The sequence below is a fragment of the Lepus europaeus genome, chromosome 4 (assembly GCF_033115175.1).
Source record: "Lepus europaeus isolate LE1 chromosome 4, mLepTim1.pri, whole genome shotgun sequence".
NCBI lineage: Eukaryota > Metazoa > Chordata > Mammalia > Lagomorpha > Leporidae > Lepus > Lepus europaeus.
In genome coordinates this window covers 130,338,145-130,357,301 of record NC_084830.1, presented here as the reverse complement: position 1 = coordinate 130,357,301, position 19,157 = coordinate 130,338,145, and the positions used below count along the sequence as shown (strand labels likewise).

The window sequence follows — 19,157 nt, the reverse complement described above, 5'->3', positions numbered from 1 at the left end:
CTCTCTCTCAGGAGGCCCCCTGCTTTGTGACCTGTTGTTCCTCTTCTCTGTGAGTCTGTGTAAAATCCACAAGGTCAGAGTCCTCACTCACTGTCCTGAGTACCACCGTGCTCTTTGGAGTGACATTTTATGCCTTCAGGGTTTTGTTGAGCACTATACATCTGACGTGTAAATCTTGGGCTACTCTGGAATCCTAAATTATCAGCATTCAAAAGGAACTCAGAAATGTCCAGAGTCAGCTTCCTCGTGTTAAAGATGGGGCAGTTGAGGCCTCTAGAGGGGACAGGATTTGCTCGAGACTACTCAGACCTGAGTTCCAGCTCAATTCAGATGCCAGGATCCGTGCCCTCTCCGGCGTACTGTCCCTGTTACCTGTGTGCTGTGTGACTGAACTGCATTGGCTGGAGTATGATGTAAGTGAAGGTGGCATCGCTCTCGACGGAAGCCAACCCTTTCTGAGTTAGGTCAAGAGGGCAGAGTGCTTCTGGTCCTAGTTGTATAAATAAAATGAGCTAGTCAGTGTACTTGGTGTGATCTCAGCCCATGTATTTCTGCTGTCTCCCTCTTCCTGACTTTGTCCTCAGAACGCTAAGCTCTCTGCACTGACTGCCGTGGTTCCAGACATCCCAGGTTTCCGCAAGATCCTGCCTCGCTCAGATTACATCATCATCCCCAAGAGCAGCCTGCAGGAGGACCGGAGCTGCCCTCAGCTGGAACTGTGCGTGGCTCAGAACCAGGTGTCCCCCAAGGGACCTCCTCTTGGATCCAGCACTGCCCCAGAGACAGTGCCCAGCCATGCAGGCGTGGCAGAGCAGTGCCTGGCTGTGGAGGCTCTGGCTGAGGAGGTGGGAGCCCTCGCCCAGCCAGGCGCCGCCATGCAGGAGATGCCCACCTCAGACATCCTCAGCCAGGACGTGCTCCTAGAGGAGGCTTCCCTGGAGGTCGGAGAGAGCCACCAACCTTACCAGACAAGCCTGGTAATCGAAGAGACCTTAGTGAACGGCTCAGCAGACCTCCCTGCCGGAAGCCTGGCCGTGCCCCACTCCCAGGTTGGGGAGAGTGTTTCAGTGGTAACAGTCATGCGGGTGAGTGGCTTTGGTACTCTGGCATTATCTGTTAAACACTGCGAGCACCATGCAGTGTGCTTCTGGAGCAGCTGTAATTAAGATGTCGACATGGCTTCTGGTGGGGTTGGAGTTCTGAATGGTTGGTTGTCTCCCTGGTTTTGCTTCCGAGTTCTCTTGAATTTCTCAGGCATTCTAGTCAGCTTCTCCTTGCCCAGGGTAACCAGGATTTTCTTCACTTGAGACAGTACATGAAGTACATTTGTAGGAGAATAGTAGTTGGATTATATCCATGAGTCAAAGCGAGGATCCATCCGTCTGTTAGTACTGATCAGGATTTTATGTTCTCTGAAAAATATTTCAGTAAACACGGTGGCGCCTTGGACCGTATATGAGAATGTTCATAAGGTCTTCGTGGGTACAGATGGGGTAAGAAGAAAGTTCTCTTGAAGGCTGAGTTGTGGAAACAGAGGAGAGCGCGAGACTCTATCCGCGGCCTAAGTACTATGCCCAGGCAGTTTCAGGGACCCCACAGCCCGGTGTCCAGGAGGTGGTTGGACACCAAGCAGTAGCATATCTTTGGAGAAGGAAGCCCTTCTCTGCAGCCTGAGACCAGCATCCTCCCGTCCCTGTCGCCTTGGTGGAAGACAGCATGTACCCCTGCAAGGAATCTGTGCCAGGCCTACATTATTTTTGCTATTTGTTGTCCCAGTGCTGGCTATATCAATGAAGCTCGGCACTGCTCTGCTTAAAACAGGTTCACATTTACAGGCTCAGATGAATTGTATTCCTTCATGAACTGTTTATGTAGTCTCAGGTGTCCCCGAGGCTCAGAAACCTCCAGTTTTCTGGTCTGTACAGAGATGACAGCACATTTCCTGTGGGTACTAGTTTTCTTCATCTTGGTTGTTAACTGAACTTTTTAAATTTTTTCCTTTGCCTACAGGATTCCAGTGACAATAACTCCTCTGCACCAGCCACACAGTTCATCATGTTGCCTCTTCCTGCCTACTCAGTTGTGGAGAACCCCACCTCCATCAAACTGGTCAGTATGTGAGGAATTAAGGGCTTCATGAGCATTCTCTTCCAACTGTTGTATAAAAGTCTTAGACTCTGAGAACACTAGCACTGACAGGTCTCTGGGATGACCTGGACTGGACATCTAACTGGAGTTTGCTGTAGCTAAAGCTCCACAGAATCCATGGACTTCCCTCAAGTTACATACAAACTTTCTCTTGGGGAACGTTTTCCTGGGATGGATTCCATGGTTTTTACCAAATGTTCAGAACCTTACATTATTTAGAAAAATGAAGGAACCACAGGTGAAAATCAAAAAAACCCAGATGAGGAAGGACCTGTTCAAGGGCACCTAGCTGCAAAATCAGAACCAGGATTCTGGTTTCTTGATTCTGTTTATTTATCATTTTTTTTTTAAAAAGCTTTATTTATTTGAAAGACAGAGTTACATAGAGAGAGCAGGAGAAGCAGAGAGAGAGAGAGATCGAGATCGAGATCGAGATCTTTCATCCGATGGTTCACTCCCCAGTTGGCCGCAATGACCAGAGCTGCGCGGATCGCGGATCCTAAGCCAGGGGTGTCTTCTGGGTCTCCTGCACGGGTGCAGGGGCCCAAGGATTTGGGCCATCCTCTACAGCTTTCCCAGGCCATAGTAGAGAGCTGAATCAGAAGAGGAGCAGCCGGGACTAGAACCAGCGCCCATATGGGATGCTGGAGCTTTAGGCCAGGGTGTTAACCCGCTGCACCACAGCGCCAGCCCCTTATTTATCATTTTTAATCACACACTGCATCATCTAGGCTAATATTTATCTGTAAACATTACATAATTTTGATATAAATGATATTTAGAAATTTTTAATATCTGATTACTTCTGGTATAAAGTAATTGTTTTTCTGTGTATTGAGCATGTATCCTGTAGTTTTGCTAAATTCTTGAGTTTTCTGTAGGTTCTGTTGATTTTTTTTATGATTTATTTCATTTATTTGAAAGGCAGAGTTACACAGAGCAGAGAGGAGGGAGGGAGAGATCTTCCATGTGCTTGTTCACTCCTTAGATGGCTGTGGCAGCTGGGGCTGAGCCAGGCCAAAACCAGAAGCTTCATGCATGCGGAGGCCCGAGGACTTGGGCCATCTTGCTTTCCCAAGCACTTTAGCTGGGAGTTGGATCAGAAGTAGAGCAGTCAGGACTCAAACTGGCACCTATACAGGATGCTGACCCCACAGCGGGAGGGGGCTAAACCAGTTACTCTGTTAACACCTTTCCCTCTGTTGGATTTTCCTACACAATCTTGTACTCTGAGTAAAAACCATTGTGTATTTTTCTTTCTATCCTAGATTCCCAATTTCTTGTTCTTGCTTTATTTCATTGTCTTGGACCTCCAGTACAATGCTGAATAGAAGTGATAAGAGCCAATATCTTTATTTTGTTTCTTAGGGAGAAAGAATTCAGTCTTTCACCATTAAGTGTGGCATCAGCTGTAGGCTTTTCACAGATGTTATTTCTAACTTTTCAGGAGTTTTATCAAGAGTGGATGTTGGGTTTTATCAGGTATTTTTTTCTGTATCTGTTGATAAGATTGTGTGGATATTCTTCTCTAGTTTAATAATGTGGTGAACCTCCTTTTAGGTCTTTTTAAAATTTATTTTTATTTAAATGTTTCTGAAGCTGTAATTATTTAAGAGATAGTTACAGAGAAAGGTAGAGACAGAGAGGTCTTCCATCTGCTGGTTCATACCCCAAATGGCCTCAACGTCTGGAGCTGAAGCCAGGAGCCAGGAGTTTCCTCCAGGTCTCCCACATGGGTCCAGGGTCCCAAACACTTGGGCCTTCTTCCACTGCTTTCCCAGGCCATTAGCAGGGAGCTAGATTGGAAGTAGGGCAGCCGGGACATGAACTAGCACCCATATGGGATGCTGGCACTGTAGGCGGAGGCTTAACGTACTATGCCACAGCGCCAGCCCCTTGAGTGAGCTTATTGTATTTTAAAGAGTTTGTCCATCTCATCTAAGTTGCCAAATTTATTGACAAAGTTGTTCATGACATTCCCATATGACCTTTAAAAAATAGTTGTATACATAACAGATTTTACCATTTTAACCATTTTTAGGTGTACAATTATGGCATTAAGTGCATTCACAGTGTTGTGTAGTCATTACCAACATCCATTTCCAGAACTTTTCTATCATCCCAAACAGGAAGTTTACCTAGTAAATTATTACCCTTCCTCTCTTCTCCCAGCTCTAATAACCTCTGTTCTGTCTTTAGTCATTGAATTTGTGCCTCAAATAAATGGGATCATACTAATATTACAATTTTGTATGTGACTTTCTTGATGTTTTCAAAGTTCACACATCATGTATCAGGATTACATTTTTACGACTGAGTATCCCATTCTGTATACATGCCATATTCTGTTTATCCATTTCTGTGTTGATGGACTCTTGAGTTGTTTGCACCTTCTGGCCGTTGTGAATAATGCTGCTATTCGTGAACTTTGCTATACAAATAGTAGTTTGAATCCCTGCTTTCTGTTCTTGTGGGTATACAGCTAGGAGTGAAATTGTGGGATCACATGGTAAATTTATGTTTAGCTTTTTGAGGGACTCTTAACATCTGTAGAATCTACTGGTTTCATGTCTCATTCCTGATTTGGGTTATTGGGCTCTACAGTTTTTTCTTGGGAAGCCTGGCTAGAGATTTATTAATTTTACTGAACCAGCTTTGGTTTTCTCTTGTTTTTGCTTTGTTTCACTGATCGCTGCCCTATTATGAATCATTAACTTTTCTTCTTCTAATTTCTAAAGGTGGACACTGGCAATGATTTGAGATTTCTTTTATATTATATAATACTTCTTTTTAAGCTTTATTGATTTGAAAGAGTTACACAGAGAGAGGTCTTCTATCCCCTGGTTCACTCCCCATTTGGCTGCAGTGGCCGGAGCTGTGCTAATCTGAAGCCAGGATCATCTTCTGGGTCTCCTACGTGGGTACAGGGGCCCAAGGACTTGGGCCATCTTCCACTGCTTTCCCAGGCCATAGCAGAGAGCTGGATTGGAAGTGGAGCAGCTGGGACCGGAAGTGGTGCCCAAGTGGGGTGCTGGCACTGCAGGTAGTGACTTTACCCGCTGTGCCACAGCACTGGCCCCATAGAATACATTATGATTTACTTCTTAGACCTTCTGATTTATTTCGTGTTATTAGAAGCAGATTACTTGGCCCTGTGCTGTGGTGCAGCAGGTTAAGGCACCAGCTTCCCATATGGTTGCCAGTTTGAGTCCTGGCTGCTCCACTTCTGATCCAGCTCCCTGCTAAAGTACCTGGGAAGGCAATGGAAGATGGCCCAGGTCCTTGGGCCCCTGCACACATGTGGGAGACCCAGTCTTGGCCATTTTAGACATTGAGGAGTCAATCAACAAATGGAAAATCTATTTCCCTAACTCTGGCTTTCAAATGAATTAATAATTGGGCCAGCACTGCAGCTCACTAGGCTAATCCTCCGCCTACGGCGCCGGCACCCCAGGTTCTAGTCCCAGTCGGGGTGCCGGATTCTGTCCCGGTTGCTCCTCTTCGAGCCCAGCTCTCTGCTGTGGCCCGGGAGTGCAGTGGAGGATGGCCCAGGTCCTTGGGCCCTGCACCCGCATGGGAGACCAGGAGGAAGCACCTGGCTCCTGGCTTCGGATCGCAACGTGCTGGCCATAGTGGCCACTTGTGGGGTGAACCAACGGAAAAAGGAAGACCTTTCTCTCTATCTCTCTCCCTCTCAATGTCTAACTGTCAGAACAAAACAAACCAAATGAATTAATAATTTCAGATCTTTCTGAATTAATAATTTCAGATATATTTCTTTTGTTGATTCTAATTTTGTTGGTGGGACTTTATGGCTTGTATGATGTGAATCCATTTAAATTGATACATACCTGTTGTACGGCCAGAATAGGATCTGCCGTGCTGAATGCTCAGTGTGCACTGGAAGAGCACGTGAAGTCTGCTATTGGGCGGAGTGTTCTGCACGTGTCAAATTATGTCAGGCTGATTGATGGTGTGGCTCAGCTCTTAGATTCTTACTCATTTTCTGCCCATATGTTCATCAGTTATTGAGAAAAGGCATCCGACTGACATTGTGGATTTCTTTTTCTTCTTTCAGTTGTCAGTTTTTATGTAAATCGTGCATACATACATATGCACATACTTTTTTTTTTACAAATTTATTTAATTTTATTTATTGGAAGGGGTAGGCCAGGCTGAAATCAGGAGCCCCAGAATCCATCCAGGTCCCCCACATGGAAGACTGGGTCCGAAAAACTTGTGCCATCACTCCTGCCTCCCAGGATGTGCATTAGCAGGAAATTGGGTTCCAGAGAGAAGCCAGGACTTCAGTGCAGGCATCCCCAAGGCTTCTGAACTGCTGCACCAAGTGTTTTCCCCTGTGTTGTGTATTTTAACTGTTACTAAGTACCTAAACATTTAGGGTTAGGTCTTCTTGATAAATGGACCCCTTCATTATTAGGAAGTGGATCTTCTGGATCTCTAGTAATATTCTGTGCTCTGAAATCTACTTTGTCTGACTCTAGCCTTTATTATTAGTATTATTATTGATATTAGGGAGAAGTCTTTTCCTATCCTTTTACCCAGTTTATATCTTTGTATTTAAAGTGTGTTTGCTTTGTATTTTGTAGGTAGCATATAGTTTGGATATAGCACAAGACTCATTTGACAATCTTTTTTTTTTTTTTTAAAGATGTATTTATTTGAAAGAGTTACACAGAAAGAAGAGGAGAGGCAGAGAGAGAGAGAGAGGTCTTCCATCCGCTGGTTCACTCCCCAGTTGGCCACAATGTCTGGAGATGCGCTGATCAGGAGCCAGGAGCCAGGAGTTTCTTCTGGGTCTCCCATGCGGGTGTAGGGGCCCAATAACTTGGGCCATCTTCTGCTTTCCCAGTCCATAGCAGAGAGCTGGATTGGAAGGGGAGCAGCCGGGACTCAAACTGGCACCCATATGGGATGGCGGAACTACAGGCAGTGGCTTTACCTGCTACGCTACAGTGCTGGCCCCGGCAACCTTTTTTTTTTTTTTTTGTTTAAAGATTTATTTCTTTCTCTCTCTGTACTTCTGATCTTTAAATAAATTTTGCATCTGCTGGTTCATTCCCCAAATGACCACAATGGCTATGGCTGAGCCAGGCCATGGCCTGGGAACCAGAAGCTTCTATTCTATCTTCTTTTAATTCAGCTTTGTAATTTATTTATTTGAGATACACAGAGAGGGGAGAGAGATCTTTTTTTTTTAAAGATTGATTTATCTGAAAGGCGGCGTTACAGAGAGGCAGAAGCAGAGGCAGAGAGGGAAAGAGGAGTCTTCCATACGCTGGTTTACTCCCCCAGTGATTGTGACAGCCAGAGCTGGGCCAGTCCGAAGCCAGGAGCCTGGAGCTTCTTTGGGGTCTACACATGGTTGCAGGGGCCCAAGGTTCTGTGCCGTCTTCTGCTGCTTTCTGAGGCCATAGCGGAGAGCTGGATTGCAAGTGGCAGCCGCAACTCGAACTGGATCCTATGTGCGATGCTGGCACTGCAGGCGGTGGCTTTAGCCACAATACTACAGCGCTGGCCCTGATACTACTAATATTCTATTTCCTTTTTTTTTTTTTTTTTTAAGATTTGTTGTATTTATTTAACAGAGAGATTTTTGCATTCTCTGATTCACTTTCCTAATGCCCATAACAGCGAGGGCTGTTAGAGAGAGAGTGACTGACTGACTGACTGAGGCTGAGACCTTCCTTCTGGGGCTGGGTCAGGCCGAAGCCAAGACCCAGGAACACCATCTGGGTCTCCCATGTAGGTAGCAGCAGCCCAAGTACTTGGACCACCTTCTGTTGCCTTCCCATGCACATCAGAAAGAAATTGTATCAGAACTGTCACTCAGATATGAAATGCTGTCATCAGAAATTGCCACTTAGCTCATTATGCCACAACACCAAGCCCTGCAAAACTTTCTCATTCAGTAATTCATCGTTTAGGGGCTGGCCTTGAGGCACAGTAGGTTAAGCCACCCCTTGTGATGTCAGCATCCCATATCAGAATGCTGGTTCAAGTCGCTGCTGATGCCCCTGGGAAGGCAGCAAGGATTGTGCTACTCACAGGGGAGACCCTGTTGGAGTTGTTGGCCAATGGGGAGTGAACCAGCAGATGGAAGGTCTCTGTCTCCCCCTTTGTCTCTGTGCCTTTCAAATCAAATACATAAATCTTTAAAAAAGGAAAATGTTGCAGTATCTTAAAATGAGAACAGCCACTGTAGCTTGATTGATGGATAAGCTAGTTATTTCTCCTGGAAATGGCTGTTCCATCATGCTGCTAAGTGTCAGCCAATCTCTTCTAAATGTTTTGTGAATCATAGTTGAAACTGAAACATCAGAATTAAAGAGCAGTATTTTTTTTCTGAAGTTATTTCTATTGACTGCTTTTTTTTTTTTTTTTTTAAATTTGACAGAGTTAGACAGTGAGAAAGAGACAGAGAGAAAGGTCTTCCTTCCGTTGGTTCACCCCCCAAATGGCTGCTACGGCCGGTGTGCTGCGCCAATCTGAAGCCAGGAGCCAGGTGCTTCCTCTTGTTCTCCCATATGGGTGTAGGGCCCAAGCACTTGGGCCATCCTCCACTGCCCTCCCGGGCCACAGCAGAGAGCTGGACTGGAAGAGGAGCAGCCGGGACTAGAACCTGGCGCCCATATGGGATCCTGGCGCCGCAGGCGGAGGATTAACCAAGTGAGCCACAGCACCAGCCCCTATTAGTCAAAAATTATTAGTCAATTAGTCAAAAAATTACTCTTTACAAATGTTTTCAAGGTCTTGGTAACTTACAGTACAAACGTGTCTTAAATTTTTATTGTGCTTTTTAGGAGAGTACAGAATGAAGATTGTGTATTGGGCCACAGTCAAAAGAGAGCAGGCATATTTTGTATTTCCTGGTATTAATAGTCTCAGAAACACGCAGGATATTTTTCCAAGTGAGAGTTTCCTCATTGTACCTTATTTGCTGAAGATATACCTGTGGAATAGGAGGAGGAGGAAACTAAGACTGAGTAGTTATAGGAATTCATGTGTTACTTGGAAACCTAATTGCTCTCCTTGGTGCCATTCCACTCACAGTTACCCTGGGTAAGGTACCACCGTGGTAACTGCCTTTTCTTCCCAGCAGAGGTAGTTAGTACCATTTGGTGTTTCCCCCAGGGAGGTTTTTGCTTTATGGCTGGGCTAGGGAGGCTAGGCTTACGTAGTTTATGTAATAATAGCCTAGTGAACATTCATAAGTCACAGAACAAACCTGATGGAGAATATTCTCTTTCTATATTGATCTCCAAGAGGACCATGGCTAATAAGTGAGTAGTTTTCTGTTGCTATAATGTGATAACCCCTTGCAATACATGTTGCTGAAAAGGGAGATCAGTAGAGGTGGAGAGAGCCAGTGACTACTTTGATTAATCTGCAAATAACTAAATTTTGTTGCATGCAAAGGACTTGGTTTCTACTCCTGAATTTCCTTCTCATTTTTCCAGTGAACATAGGTCTGTTTTTATATCTTGGAATCCTAGGTTTTCTGATTTTTACTGAGAATGAAAATAAAGCAAATTCTTTTTTTTTTTTTTTGACAGGCAGAGTGGACAGTGAGAAATAGAGAGAAAGGTCTTCCTTTTGCCGTTGGTTCACCCTCCAATGGCCGCCGCGGTAGGCGCGCTGCGGCCAGCGCAGCGCGCTGATCTGATGGCAGGAGCCAGGTACTTATCCTGGTCTCCCATGGGGTGCAGGACCCAAGGACTTGGGCCATCCTCCACTGCACTCCCGGGCCACAGCAGAGAGCTGGCCTGGAAGAGGGGCAACCGGGACAGGATCGGTGCCCCGACCGGGACTAGAACCCGGTGTGCCGGCGCCGCAAGGCGGAGGATTAGCTTAGTGAGCCGCGGCGCCGGCTATAAAGCAAATTCTTTGAGGTACAATATTTAGAGGATATATAGAGCAGCTGGTTGCAGAAAGGAATCTTGGACCAAGAACCAGATTTGGGTTCTAGGTGTAGCTCTGCCCCTGAATCACTGAGTTATTTTAGGCAAAGCATTTATCCATTCTAAACCTCAGCAATAGTAGTACCTACTTACTAACATTGCTAAAAGTATTCAATGAAGTATTGATGCAGTGTTCAGCGCTGTTCGGTAGTTCACTCAATATCAGTTATCACGTCATTCTTCCGGTAGCTGTGTAAGTCTTCCCATTGGAACTGTCTCCATTTCTAACAAGTGGACATGTTGTATTTAGGACCTTTGCAACTCTGCCCTATTATGATAGCACAGATTGAGTGTCCTGGAAGCTGCTGTCCCCCTGGTCTTGTTGTGGGTATAATGGTCATCAGGGTGTGAGACAGGATGGATCGTGATAATGACTCTAACAGACTCTATCTTCACAGACCACTACGTACACCCGCCGGGGCCATGGCACATGCACCAGCCCAGGCTGTTCCTTTACATATGTCACCAGGCACAAACCACCTAAGTGCCCTGCCTGTGGTAACTTCCTGGGAGGGAAGTGGATCCCAAAGGTAAGTCCATTGACCATTACTGCTTTGGAAGTCCCACAAAATGGGTTTCCTGTTGCCTTTGGGAACAGGTGACTTTTAAAGTTAACAGTCTGTTTTCTTTTCTGACAGGTAATCATTTTTATTTTAAGCAGTTTACTTAGAAATAAAAATAGAGTAAAATGTTGGCCACAATCTTATACTATCCAAAGAAAAGCCTTTATTAGTTAGCATTTTGATAATACTTTATTCCTATCTTCTTCCCATGAATGAAGTCAATTCTGTATCTTTTTTTTTTTTTCATATAATGTATCTTGCCATTAAATACTCTTTAGTAGCACTATCATTGATTGTGTCTTGGTTTCCCATGAATGACTACACTGTTAATTCATTTCCTGTTAGGCTGAGTGTTAACAATATGCCCTCAATATTGACTGTGTGGTTATTGTTCTGGTGCATAGCTTAAAATATTTTTCAGTCTCATTGGAAGTAGAAATCCTCCGAACCAGTGTTGAGGCACAGCAGGTTTAGCCACCACCTGGGATACCTGCATCCCGTATTGGAGTGCCAGTTCAAGTCCTGGCTGCTCTACTTCCTTTCCAGCTTCCTGCTTATTATGAGCTTGGGAAGGCACTAGAATATGACTCAAGTACTTGGGCCCTTGTCAGCCACATGGGACACCCGGATGGAGCTCCTGGCTCTGGCCTTGCCCGGATCTGGCTATTGTGGCCATTATGGGTGTGTTGGGGGGGGTGTGTGTGACCCAGCTAATGGAAGATCTCTCCTTCCCTGCTATTCCCTTTCTTTTCCTCTCTTCCTCTTGATTCCTCTCCTTCTCTCTCTGTCTCTTTCATTCTGCCTTTCAGATAGATAGATATATAGATTGATAGATCTTTAAAATAACAAAAAGAGGGGACCGACACCATGGCTCATTTGGCTAATCCTCCACCTGCAGTGCCGGCATTCCATATGGGTGCCAATTCTAGTCCTGGTTGCTCCTCTTCCAGTCCAGCTCTCTGCTGTGGCCCAGCAGGGCAGTGGAGGATGGCCCAAGTGCTTGGGCCCTGCACCTGCATGGAAGACCAGGAGGAAGCACCTGGCTCCTGGCTTCGGATCGGTGCAGCACGCTGGCCGTAGCGGCCATTTGGGGGGTGAACCAACAGAAGGAAGATCTTTCTCCCTGTCTCTCTGTCTCTCTCTCTCTCTCACTGTCTAACTCTATCAAATAAAAAAATAAAATAACAAAAAGAAATGAAAGTCCTTAACATGAAAGTCAAGGTCTTTCATAGTCTGACTTCACAATGCATGCCTATCTACCTTTCTACCTCTCTCTTTCCTATCCCAGACTCAAAGATTGTTGCACATCTGATGAGAATATTTTACTGTTCCTGGCTCACTGTAAATTTTTTTTAAGCTTTATTTATTTGAAAGGCAGAGTTACTGAGAGAAAGAGACAGAAAGAGAGATTGATCTTCCATCCCCTGGTTCACTCCCCCGATGACTGCAGTGGCCAGGCCAGGCCATGCTGAATCCGGGAACTTCATCCAGGTTTCCCATGTGGGTGGCAGGGACCCAAGCACTTGGGCTATCTTCCCACTGCCTTCCCAGTCATGTTAGCAGGGATCTGGATCTGAAATGCAAGAGCCAGGACTCAAATTGGTCCCATACAGGATGCTTGTATTGCAGGCAGCGGCTTAATCTACACCATAGCATTGACCCCTCTTCGTAAATATTAGTTCTTCCATGAAACATCCTTAAATTTCCTTAGGGAAGAATTTTCCCAAAGTATATTCCTTTAATACTAAATTGCAGTCGTCTCTACTTTTTTTTAAGATTTATTTTATTTATTTGATAGAATTACAGAGAGAGGTAGAGACAGAGAGGTCTTCCATCTGCTGGTTCACTCCCAGATGGCCACAATGGCCAGAGCTGCGCCTGTCTGAAGCCAGGAGCCAGGAGCTTCTTCCAGGTCTTCCATGTGGGCACAGGGGCCCAAGGACTGGGGCCATCTTCTACTGCTTTCCCAGGCCATAGCAAGGAGCTGGATCAGAAGTGGAGCAGCTGGGACTCAAACCGGTGTGCATATGGGATGCCGGCACCGCTGGTGGAGACTTTAGCCACTATGCCGTAGTGCTGGCCCCAGTCATCACTATTTAACATTGTTTCTGTTAATGTCATGTTGTGAACTCCTTAATAACCTTTGTATCCCCCAACACCTTTGCCCTTAGAAGAAGATAAGAAATGAACATCATAGCTCTATTCCTGTGAGGTTCAGTACAGGTGTTATGTGTTGGATGTGTGGCAGTTACCAGATAAAAGATAAATAGTACTTGTCAGATTATTATGAGATTTTAAGTTTTTAGGGCTAAAATGAAGTAGGGGGTAAATTCCCAATTAGCTCAGAGAGGAAAGATGTTTGTAAGGACTGGAGTAGACAGGGAAAATAATCTTGACGGATCAGCAGAATTTGGTTTGGTAGAAAAGGAAAGAGAAGGTTTGTTTTTGTGAAAATCACTTAGACTAGGCTAGTGGTTGTCATGTGTTTAACTCGGCATGATCCATACTGACCCATATAGAGGAAACTTGTATAGCAGCATGCCTTTGAATTCCTCTGCTGGACTCTCCACAGAAAGCTCTTTGAGAACTGCTGGGGTGGTGACTTTGGCCTTCGGGGTGAGTGTTGGAGATCAGGGTAGCACCAATTCCAGAGGCCTGGATCTCCTGATAATTGAGAATACAAATCTAGAGTTAGCATCCTCAGTTCAAATTCGTGATTCCCAAATTTTTAACTATGTAGTCTTGCACAGGAGATTTTATATCTCTCTTCCCTGGCGTACGTTTCCTCTCTTTTGTAAATGGAAGTTAATAATAGTCCTTACCTCATTAAGGTTGTTGGGGGAGCTCAAATGAAATTTTCAAAAAGCTTTTTCTTTTCTTTCTTTCTTTTTTTTTTTTTTTTTTTTTTTAAGATTTATCCAATTGTTTGGAAGGCTGAGTTAGAACTTTGCAATGGCTGGAGCTGGGCTCATCTGAAGCTAGGAGCCAGGAGGTTATTCTGGTTCTCCCATGTGGGTGCAGGGGCCCAAGCACTTGAGCCATCTTCCACTGCCTTCCCACGTGCATTAGCAGGAAGCTGGATCGGATCTGAAGTGGAACAGCCAGGACTCACACCGGCCCCGTATGGTATACCAGTGCTGGTGGCGGCTTAACCTGCTGCGCCCAAGAACCAGCCCCAAAATTTATTTCTTTTTATTTTTTAAGATGTATTTATATGAGGAGCTGGTGCTGTGGCACAACAGGTTAACGCCCTGGCCTGAAGTGCCGGCATCCCATATGGGCGCCAGTTCTAGTCCCAGCTGCTCCTCTTCCCATCCAGCTCTTTGGTATGGCCTGGGAAAGCAGTAGAAGATGGCCCCAGTCCTTGGACCCCTGCACCCACATGGGAGACCCGGAAGAAGTTCCTGGCTCCCGGCTTCGGATCGGTGCAGCTCTGGCTGTTGTGGCCATCTGGGAGTGAACCATCAGATGGAAGACCTCTCTCTCTCTCTGTCTCCCTCTCTCTGTAACTCTGTCTTTCAAATAAATAAAATAAATCTTAAAAAAAAAAAAAGTATTTATTTGAAAAGCAGAGTTACAGAGAAAGAGAACTTAGAAGCCGGCGCCGCGGCTCACTAGGCTAATCCTCCGCCTTGCGGCGCCGGCACACCGGGTTCTAGTCCCGGTCGGGGCACCGATCCTGTCCCGGTTGCCCCTCTTCCAGGCCAGCTCTCTGCTGTGGCCCGGGAGTGCAGTGGAGGATGGCCCAAGTCCCTGGGCCCTGCACCCCATGGGAGACCAGGAGAAGCACCTGGCTCCTTGCCATCGGATCAGCGCGGTGCGCTGGCCGCAGCGTGCCTACCGCGGCGGCCATTGGAGGGTGAACCAACGGCAAAGGAAGACCTTTCTCTCTGTCTCTCTCTCTCTCTCACTGTCCACTCTGCCTGTCAAAAATAAATAAATAAAAAAAAAAAAGAGAACTTAAATTGGCTGCTTCACTCCCCGAATGGCTGCAATGGCCAGGCCTTGGCCAGGCTGAAGCCAGGAGTCAGGAGATTCATCTGGGCCTCCCACATGGGTGCAGGGGCCCAACTTGGGCTATCATCCACTGCTATCCCAGGTGTACTAGCAGAGAGCTGGATCAGAAATGGAGCAGCCAAGACTTGAACTGGTGTCCATATGGGATGTCAGTGCTGCAGGCCATGGGTTTAATCAGCTGTGTGCAGTGTCAGTCCCTCTATGAGATTTCGTCCATGTAAAATGGGTGGCACTGTTTCTGGTACATATTAAATCCCCCCACCATGATCATGATTGGGAGCAGGGTGTACAACTCTTATTTTGAGAGACAGGGCCTGATACTGCGTCTCTTGGGAGGTTTTGTTGAATTTTTTGCACCCACCTTTAGTGTGTTTCTGTGATGCCAGGAATTATTCCCCCAAAACGTACATCCACCGCTGCAAGAGGGGCATTGATTGAATAGTAGAATCCTCCTTGGCCATTCATCACTCATGTGAAGCAGCTCTGTCCATGACCACTTGTTGGCGTGCAGTGTGTTAGTAATCGTGGTGGACTTGTTTCTCCTTCAGGCTTGCTTTGTTTTCCTTTGAAATAACTTAGGCGCATTGGTTTTCCTACTAAGATCAAGCTCATGGCATGAAAACAATGTTTTTTCCCTTAACCACTTGCTTCCCATCATCACTTAGTAAAGTAGCTTCCCCCAACACACACACATTTTTTGCAAGAATTACCGTGTAAAGAGTAAATGCTGTAGTTTCTAAAGATCATAGGAACAGAATGAGTGTGAGAAGAAAAAAGGTCACATTTTAGCATTAGTGCAGTTAGATTTTTAAAGATAAAAGTGATTTTATCAGGTAGTTGAATTCCATGTTTCCTGCTGAGGAAAAATCAATTCAAGAGAAATAGTTTTCGAAGTCCTTGTGAAGTCCACATAGCTAATGATGGCAGCCCTTTCCTGCTAAGCCACACGTAGACATTTCTATGCTGTTTAGCCACCAAATCACAGATTCATTGAGTTGTGATTTTTGAGGCAGCAAATATGAATTGTTTGTAAAAGCTCCAGTGTGGCTCTGCTGGTCAGGAAATGACTCACCTTTTCTGGTATTGTTCCAGAGTTCATGCTGGTTAAAGTTAGCTCAGGCAGTGTGGCATAGTTCCCAATGAGTTAGATGGAACAAAAGATCATGTAGAAGGCTGTTTTCGTGCAAGGCTTCCTTCTCCTAGGCTCTCATGGCAATAATTGAGGTCCCTCTGGTTATATCCTCTTTTCTTCTTGAAAGAAAGCAACATCTGGGTACAGTGCTGTGGTATAGCAGGTGGAGCCACCGCCTGCAGTGCCAGCATCCCATATGGGCCCTGGTTCAAGACCTGGATGCTCTCCTTCCTATCCACTTCTCTGCTTTGGCCTGGGAAAGCCGTAGAAAATGGCCCAAATGCTTGGGTTCCTGCTCCTGCGTGGGAGACCTGGAAGAAGCTTCTGGCTCCAGATCAGCCCAGCACTGCCCATTGGAGCCATTTTGGGAGTGAACAGGCGGATGGATGAAAATTCTCTTTCTCCATCTTTCCTCCTCCCCCTCTCCCTCTTTCCCTCTCCCTCCCACCCTTCCTTCCTCCCTCTTTCCCTCTCTCCCTCCCCCCTCTACCTTTCCCTTGTTCCTCTCTCTGTCTCTGCTTCTCTCTAACTTTACCTTTCAAATAAATAAATAAACCTTAAAAAAATAAGCAGTATCTAAGAAGAGTAGGTTGAGTCATGTGAGATCATCAGGGAGAGGTTTTTGTTCAGATTGCTTAAATGATCTAATCCTCCTGCAGACAATTCTTGTCTAAAACAGCTGCATGGGGGAGGGCATTGTGGCTTGGTGAGTTGGGTTCCACCTGGGAAACCTGCTTTGCATATTGGAGTACCTGGATTCCAGTTGTGGCTACTCCACTTCGGATCCAGCTTCTTGCTAACGCACCTGGGACACAACAGAAGGTGGCTCAACTGCTTGAGCCTCTACCATTCATGTGGGAAATGTGCATGAAGTTCCAGGCTCCTGACTTCAGCCTGGCTCAGTCCTGGCTGTTGCAGGCATTTGCAAAATAAACTAGTGGATGGAAGATCTCTGTCTCCAGCACCGTCACTCTGCCTTTTATGTATATGAAAATAAGTAAGGCCGGCACCGCGGCTCACTAGGCTAATCCTCTGCCTGCAGCGCCGGCAGTCCGGGTTCTAGTCCTGGTTGGGGCGCTGGATTCTGTCCCGGTTGCTCCTCTTCCAGTCCAGCTCTCTGCTGTGGCCCAGGAAGGCAGTGGAAGATGGCCCAGGTGCTTGGCCCCTGCACCCGCATGGGAGACCAGGAGGAAGCACTTGGCTCCTGGCTTTGGATTGGTGCAGCGTGCTGGCTGTAGTGGCCATTTGGGGGGTGAACCAACGGAAGGAAGACCTTTCTGTCTCTCTGTCTCTCTCTAACTCTGCCTGTCAAAAAAAAGAAAGAAAGAAGCATTTAAAACAAAGTCTGATACTTGGTAGTGTTTCGCTCAAAGATCTGTAAGCGATGAGTTTAGTCATTTGTTTTCTGCTTTTTCCTCTCCAGCAGTAAATCAGTTCTGTGCAGTTTACTCAGCCTCACAGGCTGTTAGTGTGTTAGAATCTGAGATTCCTTTACCGGAGCGCTCTTGAAGGTTATCTGATACTGGTTCTTAACCCGGAAAGTACGCTGCCCAGATGCCTGTGGAAATGTGTTTTTGGTAGTCAGTGACTAGGAGATAATGTTGACATGGATAGCATTAGCCACAAGCGCCCAGCTTTCTGCAACACATGCAGTGAAGCATTGAGCTACCCAGAATGCTGTCTGGCTCCTGTTGACAAGCACTAGGAGCCCGTCCCTTTGTTATTTCATAATGGAGATGGGGATTCAGGTGAGGCTTGCCCTAATACATAACTAACTAGGAGTGATGTCGAGCCTCACTAGAATGCTGCTTGTGTGTTCTGTTTCTTATAGTTTACAATGCCTCGCATGATGCACATGGATCAGGCCGAATCTGGGAGCCAGGAACTCAGTCCACGTCTCCTATGTGGGTGGCAGGGACCTACTAGTTGGTTCCCTCGGCAGGGTTGGGGGTCTGTGTTAGAAGGAAGCAGATCTAGAACTTGAACTTGGGTATTCTGCTACAGGATGCTGTGTATCAAGAAGCATCTTAGCTACTATACCTAACACCTGCCCTAGGCCAAGAGCTTTTAAAAATATAATTATCTGGGGCCACCATTGTGGCACATCTGGTTAAGCCACCACAGGTTAAGCCGCCGAATATGACACTGACATCACATATGAGCTCCAGTTCTAATCCAGCTCCCTGCTAATTTACCTGGGAAAGCAAAAGAAGATGGTCCAAGTACTTGAGCCCCTGCCACCCACAAAGGATACCCAGATGGAGTTTCTGGCACCTGGGTTTGGCCTTGCCCATCCCTCGCAGATGTGGCCATTTGGGGAGTGAACCAGAAGGTGAAAGTTCTGTGTCTGCCTCTCTGCAACTCTGCCTTTGAAATAAATAAATCTTTTTTTTTAAGTAGACCTATATGACATAGCAGCTGATGCTTTTTTTTTTTTTTTTAATTTTTTTTTTTTTTTTGAAAGAGTGACAAAGACTTATCTTCCAGATCTTCCATGTGGGTGGCAGGGGCCCAAACATTTGGACTGTCTTCTGCTTTTCCCAGGCCACTAGCAGGTAGCTGGATCAGAAGTATAGCAGCTGGGACATGAACTGGTGCCCAACAGTGATGCGGGTGGCGATTTTACCCTTCATGGCACAATGCCGGCCTTGCAGTTGATGCTTTTAATGAGTTTGACTGTTTCTAGCACATCATTAATGTATCTTGAGTTCATTTGAGCGAGTGCAATGTATCTGACATGTGTAAGACATTCTTAAGATTGGTTTGTAAGACTCTAGGTCAGAAAGATAGGGTATTCCCAGGGCTGAGACACTGGCATCCCTTCTGGGCACCAGTCGAGTCCTGGCTGCCACTTACAATCCTGCTCCCTGCTAATGCACCTGGAAAGCACCAGAAGATGGCCCAAGCACTTGAATCCTTGCCACCCACATTGGAGATTCAGATGAAATTCTAGGCTTCTAGCTTCAGCCTGGTCCAACCCTGCCCATTGCAGCCATTTAAAAAATAAACCAGGGGATGGAATCAATCAATCCTTCAATCCTTCTCCCTCTCCCTCTTCTCCCGCGCCCCCCTCCCCCCCCATAACATAACTCTGCATTTCAAAAAATTTTTTGCTTTTAGAGTATTGGTTCATTGTCAGGGGAAGCCCGACGGGCCAAGAGGAGAGGGCAAAAGGGTAAGAGCGAGGAAGAGAGTGTAAGAGAGATCAGAGAGGGCACGTGTTCAGGAACAGGTCCTGTTAAACCTTTGCCGGGGTACGGGCAAGGAAGGAGGAGTATCGAATCGCATTAGGGTGGCGGTGGAGCTGACAACCGT

The 19,157-nt window shown here is 46.1% G+C and overlaps 1 protein-coding gene across 2 annotated transcripts in view; it reads left to right on the top strand.

The window, feature by feature from the left end:
• HMGXB3 (HMG-box containing 3) overlaps positions 1–19,157 on the top strand; it is a 57,277-nt gene that overhangs the window by 8,201 nt on the left and 29,919 nt on the right. For both annotated transcript variants that reach the window (XM_062188858.1, XM_062188857.1), the window contains exons 4-6: positions 585–1,085; positions 2,011–2,109; positions 10,529–10,660. In XM_062188858.1, the coding sequence (XP_062044842.1) occupies positions 585–1,085; positions 2,011–2,109; positions 10,529–10,660 (732 nt within the window). The remainder of the gene's footprint in view (positions 1–584; positions 1,086–2,010; positions 2,110–10,528; positions 10,661–19,157) is intronic.